Here is a 15023-nt window from a genome sequence, read left to right as displayed (position 1 = left end):
AACATTAAAAAAAGAAAAGAAACCACTGAAAACTGTAAGAAATCAATTGGTGAGGTATATGAAAAAGAAAGGGTCTATGTGTATGTGTGTTCGAGTGCCATGTCTCACTATGTAGCCCAGGCAGACTCTAAATCTGAGATTCTTCTACAGGAGCCTCCTGAATGCTGGATGGCATGTGTGTACTGCCATGCTCAGCATGGCAGTGGGATTTCTGGTTCTACTTAGGCCTCAATTAGAGGAAGCCACTAAGAAAATGGGACCTAATGAAAACACTGCTGAAGGAAACAAGAAGTACATGCAGCGTGGTTTAGTGAAGAAAACAAAGCTGGGTGTAAACTGCGACATGACCCTGCTTCTACCTTCTAGTTGTGTATGCGACTTTGGTGAGTTCATCAAGTCTTCCAGCCTGTCTCCCTTGTGATCATATGCAGCAATCCCTCCCCCTGTGTGTAGAGGGAAGAATATGGAGGCCCTGCTAGTCCAACAGCAGTCACTGACACCACCAGCCTTAGAACTACTGAGCACCAATGGGGACAGTCAACTGAGATAACAAGAGATAGAGGAGACATCCAGCATGCCAAGGCAGTATTGGGAGGTGCTGGGAGAACAAGGAGGACATTTTGGAAACATGATCTAATCATTCTAAAGTATGTTAAGACCACTTTACTATCAAGATGTGTATGCGTGCGCGCGCGCACACACATGCACGTGCAGGGCCAACAATCGTGTCCAGGCTTTTCCTCTATCACTTCCCACCTCATTTTGCTGAGGTCATTCACTAGAACTGGATCTCACTGGTTGGCTAGACTGGCTGGGCAGAAGCCCACAAGATCCTCCTGCCACTGAATCCTCAGCACTCGAATTTCAGACCTGACTTATCCGACTGAGCCATCTCCACAGTAATGAAGATTTAAATTTTTTTCTTCTGGTTGAAAATGAAATATTGAAAATATGTAATATGGCTCTTTCAAAACCCTAAAGATGAAGCCATGTTGAATTCAAGCCCTGAGATTGTGAAGCCTGTGGGGAGCTGACAGAAGGCAGCTATCATCCTTGCAACCATCTTGAGCCATATACCCTGATAAGAGACTTGATTACATCAGCCTATAACAGCTGAGCACACTCTGATAACATCTTGCTTTAGATACCCAGGATCTTCCCTTGGGTGTGTGAGACTTTACTCTTTTTTTTTTTTAAGATTTATTTATTTATTTATTTATTTTATGTGAAGAAGGCATTGAATCCAGTTACAGATGGTTGTGAGCCACCATGTGGTTGCTGGGAATTGAACTCAGGATCTCTGGAAGAGCAGCCAGTGCTCTTAACCCCTGAGCCATCTCTCCAGCCCATGTGTGAGACTTTAAAGGTATGATTTAGAGCCGAGGCTTAAGGGTGTGACTTAGAGATCAGATTTAGAGACAAGCCCTAAGGGCATGACTTAAAGGCGAGGCTTAGAAGTGAGACATATAAAAGGCGAGAGGCAGACAGAAGAAAGCAACACTTAGACAATGCATGTACCACTACATGGAGCACAAGGTCAGAACTTTTTCTAGAGTATATAAGAAACTCATAGGCAGGCTGGAGAGATGGCTCAGTGGTTAAGAGCACAGACTGCTCTTCCAGGGGTCTTGAGTTCAATTCCCAGCAACCACATGGTGGCTCACAACAATCTGTAATGAGATCTGATGCCCTCTTATGGGATGTCTGAAGACAGCTACAGTGTACAAGAAAGAAAGAAAGAAAGAAAGAAAGAAAGAAAGAAAGAAAGAAAGAAAGAAAGAAAAGGTCATGGGCAAGGATGCTAATTTTAAAAGCCCAGAGTTTCAGTTGTTAAAAAAAAAAAAAAAAGGCTAAATAAAGTGTTATTCATAGTAAACAAAGTAGTAATAATAATAATGATAATAATAATATGGCCAGCCTATATCTACATACAGTGTATGAACACAAAACCTCAATGCTGACAATCCCAGATTGGAGTTTTAGCTGAAAGAGTCAACACATATAAGCAGAAAAGGCAGTTATTATGGACACTGAAGCAAGTGAAGAGTGTAGGTTAGGACTATACAGATGGGAACAGCACAGTAGCTCAGCCAGTAAAGGTTCTGGCTGCTGTATCAAGAACCCATGTTCAATTCTCTGAACGTACACAATAGGAGAAAATGGATTGCTGCAAGCTGACCTCTGATTCAACAAATGTGCTATGACATGTGTGCAGAAACAATAAAAGAATGAATAAAGAAAGAAAGAAAGAAAGAATAGAACTGTATTAATGAATCTACAACTTAAACACAGATTGGTCCCAAGAACAAGGTGCCTTAGAAAAGGCCCTCTACCCAAATTAACTAACCCCTGAGAACCACCGTGAAGGAACCAACCAACAATATATAAGGAACACACAGCTTCAGAGGCCAATACACACAGACAGAGCACAAAGCTTAAAACACAAATGTATATACTTAGAAGGAAAGATTAAAAGAAAAAAATCAATACATAATGAACAAACTAAATATACAAATCCCAAATCATAAATGAAAATTATATCCATTTACCTGATTGTTTAGAATTTCTTTCTTTCCACTGAATATTTTTGCATTTGATCTGGTTTTGTCTCTCTTTTCGGAGTCGTTCTAATCTTTGAGCTTGAAAAGAAATATTATAACTATAAGTTTGTCAATGAAAGTTTACTATAAACAAAGACATAATTAACTACCTTTATATGAATAAAGATGTTTTATATTGCATATGGAGGGAGAAAGTCATAAAATTTTAAAGGTGGCACCCCTGAAAAGCAAATACCAACAAAAACATGAAAATATTCTTGATTTATAATTGAAATTAGAGGATATAAAACATTAATAGAGATCATAAAGATAGTATTAACATGGAAGAGAATAATAAAATGTGAAAACTTCTGTGATTAATATGACATTTCATTATATAAATCATTAATAACGGTCTTAAAGGAATTTTAATGCACAAATGAACTGAAGTGAATATTACATTACAGGAATAAAATTACTGTTATGAATTACTCTACCCGTTTCAAAAATTAAAGATAAATGAACTCAGACTAGACTATTAAAGTTTTAAATATAAAATCCTTTATCTAAAAATCATGAAAATTATAAAATGTCAAAGCTATATAAATTAGCATAGCTTTTCTTCAGTGGGCTGAAACAGTTTATAGGTAGTAAAATAAATGATTTGTATCTTTGTAACATTAGTCAAATCTTAAAAAGAACAATTTTTCTTTAAAAAACTTTAAGATGTAATGAAAAGATTAAAAACTAAATCCCTTGATCACCAATACAGCCCATAGTTTCAATTAACTGCTACAACCTCATTGTTAACTAAAGAAATCTCAGCTTCAAGAGTCACCTAAAATTACACATTTATGCTTATAATATCACTGGCTGATCAGCCTTCAACCTTAAAACCCAGTGGCCTGATCCTTCAAACAGAGATCACCAGTATCCCTTAGCAACTGCTGCTCAAGGCCACAACTGAGAAAAGTCAGAGCCGAGGCCTCTCTCAAAGCTTGCTTTCTCTTGTTCATTTTCAACATCCTGTTAAGGCACACACATTTGACAATAAAAGAGAGAAAGAAAGAGAGAAAGAAAGAAAGAAAGAAAGAAAGAAAGAAAGAAAGAAAGAAAGAAAATAAATTTTCTTTACAACCACTTTCAAGGTGGGAAACCATACCATTCTTTCCTTAGCACTGGGTGGAAGAATTCTGGAAACAATCTTGCCAGAAATTTAAACTACACTGGCAAAAGCATTCTTTGTTTGTTTGTTTGATTTTTTTTTTTTTCAAAACAAAAGTTTCTCTGTGTAGCCCTGACTATCCTGAAACTAGCTCTAGAGACCAGGCTGACCTCAAACTCAGAAGAGATGTGCCTGCTTCTGCCACCCAAGTGCTGGGAGTAGAGATGTGCGTTACCATGGCCACTTTGCCTTGCCAAAGCATTCTGATATCACTATATCTAATGAAATCCACTGAGGAAAAACATATTACACTGTAATTAATAACTATGGAGAGTATAGCCACAGTAATATCATAAAGCTATGACTGGGCAGCATAATCCTGGTGAAATCTCTACAGCCTGTCACAGACGATACCATCACACTGACTTGCAAAGATGTTCCAACTATAGCACTAAGTATCAATGTCTCTAAATTGTATACAAACCTGTACTCAAACCCTATTTTGATAAAAGTCCCTCTAGATGCTGGGACGTGATATTAGTTATTTTTATCGTAAGGGCAAACTACTCTTATTGATGTCACAGGCACTACATTCTGAATCTAACATCAATGTTGTCTTGCACTGTGAGGTGTACCCAGCTATGTCACCAACTCCCATGTTACATTTTACATTTGCACCATGAAAATAAACATTTTCAATGTTGTCCAATTTCTTGCCACTCCCTTTTCTTAGGATTAAGAGGTTACTGCTACTAATGCTGATTTTATTTTAAATGGTCTAAAAATAATCCCTAAAATACCCTGTCTCTAATATATATATGCGTGTATGTATGTATTCTTCCTCCCTTTCCCATCTCTCTGTCTCTCTCAATAAAAGCACTGGCACACCGCATTCTCCTTGAAAGATAACAAAAGCACAGTCAGCTGTGAAATGGACAATGATAAGCTTCTAACAGCTAAGGACTAAATATATATGTCAAAGTTGAGCATCTACAAACCTCTCAGATTAAAAGTTAGTGATCAACCTAAGAAAAGAAAAGAAAACAACAAAAATAGGGACATTTCTGTTCCTCAGCCAGTGTACAAATTCCTATTAAGTCCCGTTTTGACCACATCCCATTGCTCTTCTAGAAACTAGGACTTTGGTGGCCTGAACTCCTGGGCTAGCCTGCTCCTGTATTGACTTTGATGACTTACATTCCTGGGCTAGCCTGTTCCCATACTAAGAGTTCTTTGTCACCCTGAAACCTTCCTCCAGGAACCTGACTTGAAACTTGGTGGCACTAAGGTCTCAAAACAGGCCTACTTCCTTTTGTACAGGTAACTTCCACCTACACACAGCTCTCCTGTCTACTTCTGACAGCCCCATACCAGAGGCTCTTCCACTCACCCACACAGAGATGCTCAGCCACAATCTTCAATTAGACACAGAGACTCCCCAACGAACCTGTTCCACCAACATTGCCCATTATCTCTTGGCTGACTACTGATCTGAAGCTAGGAAGACACAACTAGAAGACAGAGTTTACCTGTGTTTGAGCGTCTTCTAATACCAAAGTCCCAGCTCGAGGTAATATCAACAGACTGGGCGTATATGTAGCCCTGCGTCTCACCACTGCTTCCCTGAACTTCTGACCCACTGTCTCCAGGCACTGACGGAGGATGAGTCTTCTCTAGGTCAACGTCATGATCAATGAGAACCATCTCACACATTCCCGTGTCATCACTGGTCACGTGTGACTGTCGAATATGAGCTAGAATGATAGTTGGATTGTCCAAGAAGGCCATCCTTTCTGTGGGCCAGTCTCTTTAAAAGGCTACTTTCTCCTCTTCATACTGTTTCACAGGCTCACCTACCTAGAAACATGATGCACACAGCAATATTTAAGAATCAGGCAGAAAATGGCTGAATCATTTTTTCAAACAAACTCAACGTGGTAAAATTCTACCTTGAAAACCAACATTATCTCTGTACCCAGGAACTTGAACAATTAAATCTAAACAGAAAGGAAATCCTTACAAGCACTAGGGCCTGTGGCTCTCTTGAAAACAAATCATAGCAACACTTAGCAGGGCCATTCAAAGCAAGGAAGCACTATGGGAGCAGATGTTTTCCTTCCCTCTTCCTTGGCTCCATGCACCCGCTCATGATGATACCGTGGGGAGGTGGGGGTCTGCCAGGTGCTGCCAGGTAGTTTTCAGCCATGGCTGTCAGTTTAAAGGGGACAGAAGCTTTCCGAGTGGCTAGGGATTTTACAAAAGTTTATCATCAAAGTAACTATGCTTAATAAACATTTTTCTTTCTTTTGATTTAAGATAATATTGTGTTTTTTAAAATAAAACACATTAATCATAATTGCCTTGCCACAAGATTAATTTCTTATTTTAGAAACACAATTATAAGAACTGCTTCCTTGATCCTATTAAAACTACATGCAATGATGTTTATTCCAAGGACTAGATGGAACTCTCTAAGTTGGCTGGAAATACTCAACAGAAAATAATGCACATTGTAGCTAGGAAATAGAACCTAGAGACCAAACTAGTTTTAAATCCCTAGCGCCCATATAAAAATGCAAGTGTTGGAAGCTGGAGAAGAGCTCTGGCAGCTCTTCTAGAAGATCTGGGTTTGATTCTCAGCACCTACATGGTTTGCAAACATCTGTGACTACAATTCAAGGGGCTCTGATACTTTCTGACCTCTATAGGCACCAATCACAAACCTGGTGTACATACATATATGCAGGCAAAACACTCATAAACATAAAATGAAATAAATCTTAAAATAAAAATCAGAAGAAGCACTGCCTATAACCCCAGAGCTATGGCAGACAGGCACAAGAGCATTACTGGGGCTTGCCAGCTGTTAGCCTAGCTCCAGATACAGTAAGACCCTATTTCAAGGGAATAAGGCAGAGAGTTATACAGCAGAATAATGTCCTAATCTGGCCTCATACACATGGGCATATGCACCTGAACACACACACACACACACACACACACACACACACACACACATACACACACACACACTTGTACACAAATGCCTACCATTGGGGTTGGGGATACAGTAGTCTACTTGCCTAGCATGTACAAGGCCCTGGGTTTGATTCCCAGTAGAAAGATAAGGAAAAAGAAAAGAGAGGAATAAAAGATGAAAGACTTTTGTCATCTTGTCTTGTTTCTTCTAGAAAGGGAAAATCTAATGACATAAATCATGATAGCTGATCATTGTTTTTTTTTTTTTAATTTTGCCTGGTAACACATCATTCTGCTGATATTGTCTAGTGCAGTGGTTCCTGACCTTCCTAACACTACAACCCTTTAATACAGTTCCTCATGTTGTGGTGACCCCCCCAACCATAAAATTATTTTTGTTGCTACTTCATAACTGTAATTTTGCTACTGTTATGAATCATAATTGTAAATATTTTTGGAGACAGAGGTCTCCCAAAGGAGTCATGACTCCAAGTTTAAAAACTGTTGATCTAGTAGATCTTAAAAGATACTGATATTAAAAGGAAATTTAATTGAAGCACATTGCTAATCAAGATAATCACATTAATATTTGTTTTCTTTCCTTTATATCTGGTTCATGAACAGCTCTCACAGAGGCTCATGAGAAGTGCAAAGCTAAGTGCCACATGCCTGAACAAAACTTTATGCATACCTCCTATGCCCCAATAACATGCAATAAACGTCACACATCTTTGAAATAACTCATCTCTGAAATGTTAAAATGTTAATGTATCAATGAAATAATTATAAAATTTAAAGTGAGCATTTACATTCCATTTGTAAAAATGAAGCCTTTTCTATAGCCATGGAGGGAGCATGGAGCATGGACTCACTTGTAAAGAAGCTGACCTATCAAGTCACAGCTGGCCACCTGCAAGCTTTTCTGTGGCAGTCTTCCCTCCATGAAAGAAAGGTGCTGGCAAAAAGGGCTGTGCCTTTTACCTTTATACTATTTAGCCTTCCCAAAAAACCAAATGTTTACTGAGCGTTCTGGGACCAAAACCCAAAGAGCAACGAAAAAGTACACTGAAGTTCCCTCAAAAAATAAAAATAATAAAAATGATAATAATAATATTCTAACAACAACAAAACTCTTTTCTAGTAAAGTGAATCTGCTCCAGTGCAGCTTACAAACACCAGAAGATGGGTTAAGCACCTCTGAGGAGGCACACTAGCTCCCCGACTTCACCCTTTATTAGAGAGAACTGAGCACACCCTAGCACCAGCAGGCAGTCTATTAAACAGTATGACTCCATACCCTGACCATGTGTGTGAACTGATCCATACCAGCTGAGGGAACTTTCTCAGGACTTCCCTAGGAAACATGCTATTGCGGGTGCCATTTCTGGGATCCTATGAGGTGTGCCAGCAGTTCCATAAGGACAAGGAAGGGTCTTAGCATCATATCCCACCAGCAACAAGATGCTACACCAAGCAGGACATTCAATACATGTCACTTTCCAACTTCCAATGACTATCCAACTCTGCTGTCAAGATAAGCCTTTTGAGCATGTCAGGTTTGTAGTTAGAGAGAAGGGATCACATTTCCTTAACACAGAAAAGAGAGCTTCTCACCAATGTGCCCTTCAAAACTGTCACCTTGGGATACTGTCAACTTATGCCAATACTGCTTTTCAGAACCATGACAGTTTTTTAAAATCTCTTTAAGTGCAGCTAAGCATCACCTGAAGGTGTATTTGATTTCTAAAACAGATGTTCATAACAAAGATGAAATCAAGTTACTTTTCCTGTTCAATTGTACAAAGAGCAAAAAGATTTTGAAGAACTAATATGGGCATGTGTCCTGAGACATTACGCTCTCATTTACAACAGGAAGAGTGAAAATGGGTACTTGCGAAGGAAACTTGGTAATGTTTATCAAAATATAAAACATAAACACTCTCTGAAATTCACTCTAGAACTTGCCCTAGGAAGTAACTGAGCATAAGTGTTAACCTCAAAATTGTTTGAAACACGTACTGAAAATCTAAACATAACCTAAACATCCAAACAACTGTACATATCCCCTGACACAAACATGCAATGGAACGCTATTGGGGACCATGATTTGGACCTGAGTTCAAATTCCCAGCACCCTCATGGAAGCTCACAACTGTCTGTAACTCCTGTTCCAGGGGACCTGATACCCTCACACAGGCTTACATACAGTCAAATCACCAATGTACAAAAATTAAATTAAATTAAATTAAATTTAAAAAAATAGGTATGACAACATACACCTGTGACTTTAGTGCTATGAAGGACAGAGACAGGAGGATCCTGGAGTTTGCTGGTCAGCAGCTTAGCGTGAGCTTCAGCCACATTGCAACAGAATAAGGTAAAGAACAGCAGAACCACACACCTAATGTCTCTGGCCTCTGCACACATAAACCCACATGTACACATACACATACATACATACACACACACACAGAGAGAGAGAGAGAAGCATACATACACATACATGCATGCAAGAACATGCATGCACATGCACACACACACACAAATATTACTAAAAAAGAAACATACATATAGGATAAACAAAATGTGACACATAGACTGGCTATAGCATTAGCCTTAAAATCCAGGAAATACTGATGATGAAGCCTAGGGACATGACTGAGTGAAATGTGCAGGTCACACAGACCGTGTACTCTCATGGGCCACCTAGAGCATACATCATTTCCTACTGACACAAAGGACACTGTTAGCTGTCAGGGGTTGGAGGAAGGAGGACTGGGCAGATGTTCAGTACTGTTCAGTCTAGGAAGATGAAAAGTTCCTGATGAGCAGCGGTAATGGCTACAAACCACGGAGAGTATATATAATGCCACTGAACTGGATCTAGAAGTCGTTAAAATGATACATTTCATGTTGTGTACATTTTACTGTAACTGAAAATCTTTTAATTTAAAAAAAATTAAATCTGGGAAAAACTAAGTGAAACAAAATTAACCAGTTTTGTCTAAATTTCAAAATAGTGTGGGTTTTTAATATTTCTTTAAAGCATATTTGTTTACTAAGAAAATGTAAGTAATAGGGACATTTATGCAGAGTGAGGACAATTCCAAAACAATTTTTTTTCTTTTTGAGACAGGGTCTCATATAGCCCAGGCTGGCTTCAAACTTGCTATGAGACTGGCCTTGAATTACAGATCCTCTTCCCTATGTCGAATGTGCCGGGATTATATGTATGTGTTACCTTTCCAAGTTTTAAAAATAACAGGTAATTTTCATATATGAAGTTGGTCTCCTTATAAAAAGATATTTAGTACATATGTGCTTGGTTCCTACCACTCTGTTGAGAGGATCCTGGTGTAATATGGGTACTACACACAACTTCTCACACCTAGTTATGCTCATTAATAATCAAAGAACCTACATGTAGTAACTCAGCACATAGTCTGAAAAGGAGATCATTTTTAGAAGATTCTGATGAACATCAGGTCTGAAAAATCATTTTAAGATTGGGATCTCATTCTGTAGCCCAGGCTGGTCTCAAACCAGGAAGATCTCCTGTCTCAGAACTGAGCATAAGCAACCAGGCCCAGTTCTGAATACTCTTTAATAAGAACTTTATGCACACAAGCCCCCGAGCTTGGTTGGCAAAGGCTTATGGGAAAGCACAGGCTGAAGCTTGATCAAACATACATGCTGAGCAGGGAAAGCCGCCAGGAGGCAGTGATTCAGGATAAAACAGAATGCATCCAAAGAACTTTGTATATCTGCTCTAACTAGACCACAGAACTCCAGAAGCCAAAGGAGCTGGCAGTACCTAACCTTAAATGACTGTAAAAGCTAAAATTATTCTATCTTTTTAACATGAATTAATTTATATAACCATCAAAACAACCTTTTAAAGATTGCTGCTATCATCAGGCATAGTAACCCATGCCTTTAATCCCAGCACTCAGAGGCAGAGGCAGGAGGATCTCTTCGAGTTTAGATTCAACCTGGTCTACACAGCAAGTTCCAGGCCAGCTACATAGTCTCTAAAACAAACACGCAAACAACAACAAACAAAAAAGGCACAAAAAAATGGTTAAGAAACTTGTTCAGAGCACAGGTCCTACCCATTGTGACAAACAGTCACCATAAACCATCTTTAAACAAATATGCCATTGCTGTGCTATTTGGGTTCTAAGGCCTGAGAGAAATTTCTTCCTAGGTCTTCATAAAAGCTTTAAGACACAAATGTGTTCAGATATAAACAAGACTCTTAGCTACTTTCTGCTAATGCTATAGTAATTTTTTTACAACAGAAAAAAAATAAGCAGAACCTATAATAATTATTGAAAAAGATTTTTTTTGAAGGAAGGTAGGAAGGAAGAAAGGAAGGAAAGAAAGAAGGAAGGAAGAAAAACACCAGAAATGTCTCACATGGCAGGAATGCTCCTGCTTATCTGCTTTCGACCTGAAACCTGAAACCGCAGAGCTCTCACTTCACATAACACATTAGGTCTAAGTCCGGTTTCCGCCTGGCTGATTGGCTGGAATGCTGGGGATCAAACCTAGGAACTCTCTGCACGCTTGGCAAGCACTCCGCCTCTAGCTATGCCTCCAACCCTACCCCAGGACATTTTTGAAAATTTTACTAATTTATGCGACCTCAGCTACAAACCCATAGCTGTAGTATTTTATCTTTTTTCAAATAACTCCTCCTAAACCCTGAGCCCTCCCTGGACTCCCCCACTCCCTACGGGACTGCAAGTAAAATGCCTGTGTTCAAGCTCCTACTTACCCAGAGCCCTCAGTGCCTTTCCTGTCCACGTGCCACACCCACGGCTCTCCAGCCAACTGCAGCCCTCACCTGCAGTCTGTGGAAACCTATCTGAACAAGCAACAGCCTGAGGCTTCTCAAAGGTCTGCAAACTCCCAATCAAAAATTACTGCTGCCCCATCAATGTGTCATATAAATGCTGGCATGTTAATTGTGTATTTATAAGATTGTTAATGGTTAGTTAATTTACCTCCCACACTATTATTGTACTTGAAATGATTTACCGTCTGCTAAGGGAGTTAACAACATGTAACAGCAGATGGGAGAGGGTTTTTTTTTTTTTTAACCTTTCCATACTGTACCTCAACTTGACACTGTTAATATTAGGCATGATAACCTGATTCCTATACAGAAGTCCTTACCACAGACTAACAAAAGCAGTCTTGTTTATCTACCATGATGCAGGATGGTCACACGTTAGGAAAATAAAACCCTTTTATTACATATGAAGTTTTCCATTCATAGAAACCAAAGGACTATCTTTTGACTATGATCAACATTCTCTGATCCAGTTAAAGTTCAGAATTCATGCCTCCTGGAATTGAAAATAATTTAAATGGCTATTAAAATAAACTGGTTTATTGCTTCTAAATTTCCTTCTCTAATGCTCTCCAATGTAACTCTAAATTAAGCCTTCATCTATTTTTCAGACTAACAAAAAAGGCTTTTTAAAATTGTTCTGGGAATTAAACCTTTTCCAGGGACTATGCCTAGCCTCAGTGTACAAAGACAGTGAGAACACGGATTTGGAGTTTATCCTCCCCCATTCTATTCCTACCGTTTGAGTAAAGCTACTTGAAGATAATAAAGGCAACAAGAGCTGCAGCAAAGCAAAGCTTGTATGTTCTTTTGAACGAGATTCATTCACTATTTTAGAGTGAGACTGGGAATCTACATGAGTGTGCTGGTCCCCTACAAGCTGACAGTGGCAGCACATGACCCAGCAAGAACCCAGTGCAACGCACACACCACCTCCCAATGGCTGCATGCTTTCAAGACAGTCCCAGAAAGGAAGTGACAGCATTTTAAGGATGGCTAGGCATCGCTTAGGCAGAAACACAAGAATAGTGATAGATGAGTCCTGGTGGCTTTTCCCAAGAGTAGTACTTATTAACAGCCAGACTGGGATGTACGAACATCTTTGTTTTGTAAACTAAGCCTTACAGGAAATTAAATACCCTACTGGGCACATGGCAGATAATCTTTGTGCAGCTTCTCACATCAAGCCAATCATTTGAAGTCCACTGCCCTGTCCTTGAATCTGGGCTCACATCATGATTTACAATGATCAAATGTAGTGAAAATGGAATTTCAAAATCTTGGCCTCTAAATGCCTGGCTTTGAACTACTTTCCAATCAACATCAAAAGAAAAACTATGTGTGCTATACATACATGTTCTGGCAAGTGTATATAGGTGTCTGCACAGGTACATGAACGTGTCTCTGTGGAGGCCAAAGCTGGATACTGTATGTCTTCCTCAAGCACTCTCCCTCCTATGTTCTGAGGTAGAGTTTCTTTGAACCTAAGGTACAACAATCCAGCTACTGCCAGTGAGCTTCAGGGATCCACCTGTTTCCACAAGCCTAGTGCTAGGGTGACAGGCACACCCCATGCACACAGGTTTTATGCTCTGGGGATCTGAATTCAGGTCCTCATGCTTACATGGCAACTGGGCCATCTTAACGCTGTGTGTGGTATGTGCATGCGAGGCAAACACTACGACTGGGCAACAGCCACAGTGCCAGGGAATTTAGGTGGTTTGTTTTGTTTTGTATTTTGGAGACAGGGTTTCTCTGTGTATCCCTGGCTGTCCTGGAACTCATTCTGTACACCACTCCTGCCTCTGCCTCCCCAGTGCTAGGACTAAAGGCTAGGTCACTGCTACCAGGCCAGAAAACTTGTTTTTACAACTCATTAATTACATTCTATCCTATTAAAAACCAAAACAACTAACTATACCTCTTTTTTTTTTAAAGAGAAAAATATATATATGCATGCACCACTAGAGCAAAGTGTGATGGCTCAGGCCTGTAGCTTCTCCATTTGGGAGGTGATGGCAGTAGGACCAGAAATTCGAAGTCATCCCCAGCTACATTGCAGGTTCAAGGCAGTCTAGAGTAAAAACAACAAAAACAAACAAACGAGTAGACATACACCAACAGTCAAACAGACTGAAGTGGCTGTGTGGTTAAGAGCACAAACAGCTCTTTCAGAGGCCCTGAGGTTTGTTCCCGCCTACAATAGCTCCAGCTCCTAGGGATCCTCCAGTCACTACTGGTCTCCTTTGGCATCAGCACTCCTGTGCACATACTCCCACCACACACACATTAACATACTTAAAATAATAAATCTTTAGGAAAAAAAGTTACTAAAATTGATAGCCCTGAAAAATGTGCAATGCTTGTGTTTGTGTGGTTCAGTTTCCCAGAACACACAGGGGTTTTCCTGAACCCCAATATCAATGGTGAGGATTATCAAGGGTGAGGATAAAACTGGTTTTAGTGTCATTCCTTCTCAATGGACGACTCCAAGTTAAAAATCTGCCTAAGATATTCCTGATGACAAGTCCAGAGAATGTAAGCACTGACCACCAAGTTAACAATAATACAGAAATCATACACTACAGTGTTACTTCCCCTGTTAGAAAACAGCACTTTTAGGTTACTGAAATAATGTTTATTAACTAGCAGTAGCAGTAAAACTTTAGACAACACACCACTTTCAAAGCTCCAAACCTGACAATAATTTCAGCAGTTATAAGAAATCTGCCAGTTTCTGCAATGTAGCCCTAAATTATTTTTTGGTGTTGTCTCTCTGACATAATAGACTTGATTGGCAGCTGTAAAAATAAATAATTTGAGGTTTTACTTTAAGATCTCAGGTAAAAATGTTTATAGTTTTCTCTAGAGTGAAGATACAAACAATGTCAAAGCGACCAGATTGTTTTCGATGTGAAATCATTGGTTTAAGGACTTCTGCAGAAAGCACTGCTCATCTGCCTACCAAGTACTCACTCATAGACTTTACCCATTTGATGAGTGTTCCAATGCATAAGGCACTATCGAGACTTTACCACTGCCCTTAAGGAACAGGAGATTTATGGGGGAGACAGAACTCTAAGGTAGTTGCAGAGTCTGACCTCTGCATCATCCACCTCTTTGGTGTAGCTACTTCTTTCCTTGAGCATAGGTGGGACCTTATACAAAAGAACAAGTCAAAGGTGTGAACATACAATCCCTTGGTGACCTTCTGTCATACAAGACTCCTCAGCCCAGTGAAGAGGGAAATGGTAAAGAGATTCCCAAGAGCCCGGAAGAAGCAAATGCTGGTTTTCAGAACTACACAGCAAAGACCAAGGGCACTGAAAATGTCTCAAATATTAGCTAAACACAACAGGAACCCTCAGTCACTAGGAGCACATCCTACCAATAACCTAAGATGCTCAGAAGCTCACCACCAATTACACCCTTCCTTTCAACCTTTTGAGACTGGGGAAGGAACCCACCTGGAACCTGCCTC

General features: G+C 39.7%; 1 protein-coding gene across 13 annotated transcripts in view; it reads right to left on the bottom strand.

Annotated features, from left to right (window-relative positions):
* Mapkap1 (MAPK associated protein 1) overlaps positions 1-15023 on the bottom strand; it is a 206516-nt gene that overhangs the window by 174785 nt on the left and 16708 nt on the right. For 10 of the 13 annotated variants that reach the window (XM_076928551.1, XM_034494897.2, XM_034494904.2 and 7 more), the window contains 2 exons: positions 5235-5562; positions 2550-2639 (listed from right to left, as the gene is read on the bottom strand). The exons of 2 other annotated variants lie outside the window; for them this stretch is intronic. In XM_076928551.1, the coding sequence (XP_076784666.1) occupies positions 2550-2639; positions 5235-5493 (349 nt within the window). In that variant the 5' untranslated portion in view covers positions 5494-5562. The remainder of the gene's footprint in view (positions 1-2549; positions 2640-5234; positions 5563-15023) is intronic. One more of the 13 variants, XM_034494901.2, reaches the window with a different exon arrangement.

Source organism: Arvicanthis niloticus, chromosome 2, assembly GCF_011762505.2.
Source record: "Arvicanthis niloticus isolate mArvNil1 chromosome 2, mArvNil1.pat.X, whole genome shotgun sequence".
NCBI lineage: Eukaryota > Metazoa > Chordata > Mammalia > Rodentia > Muridae > Arvicanthis > Arvicanthis niloticus.
The sequence above is the reverse complement of the archived record's forward strand: the minus strand, read 5'-3'. Positions and strand labels throughout refer to the sequence as shown.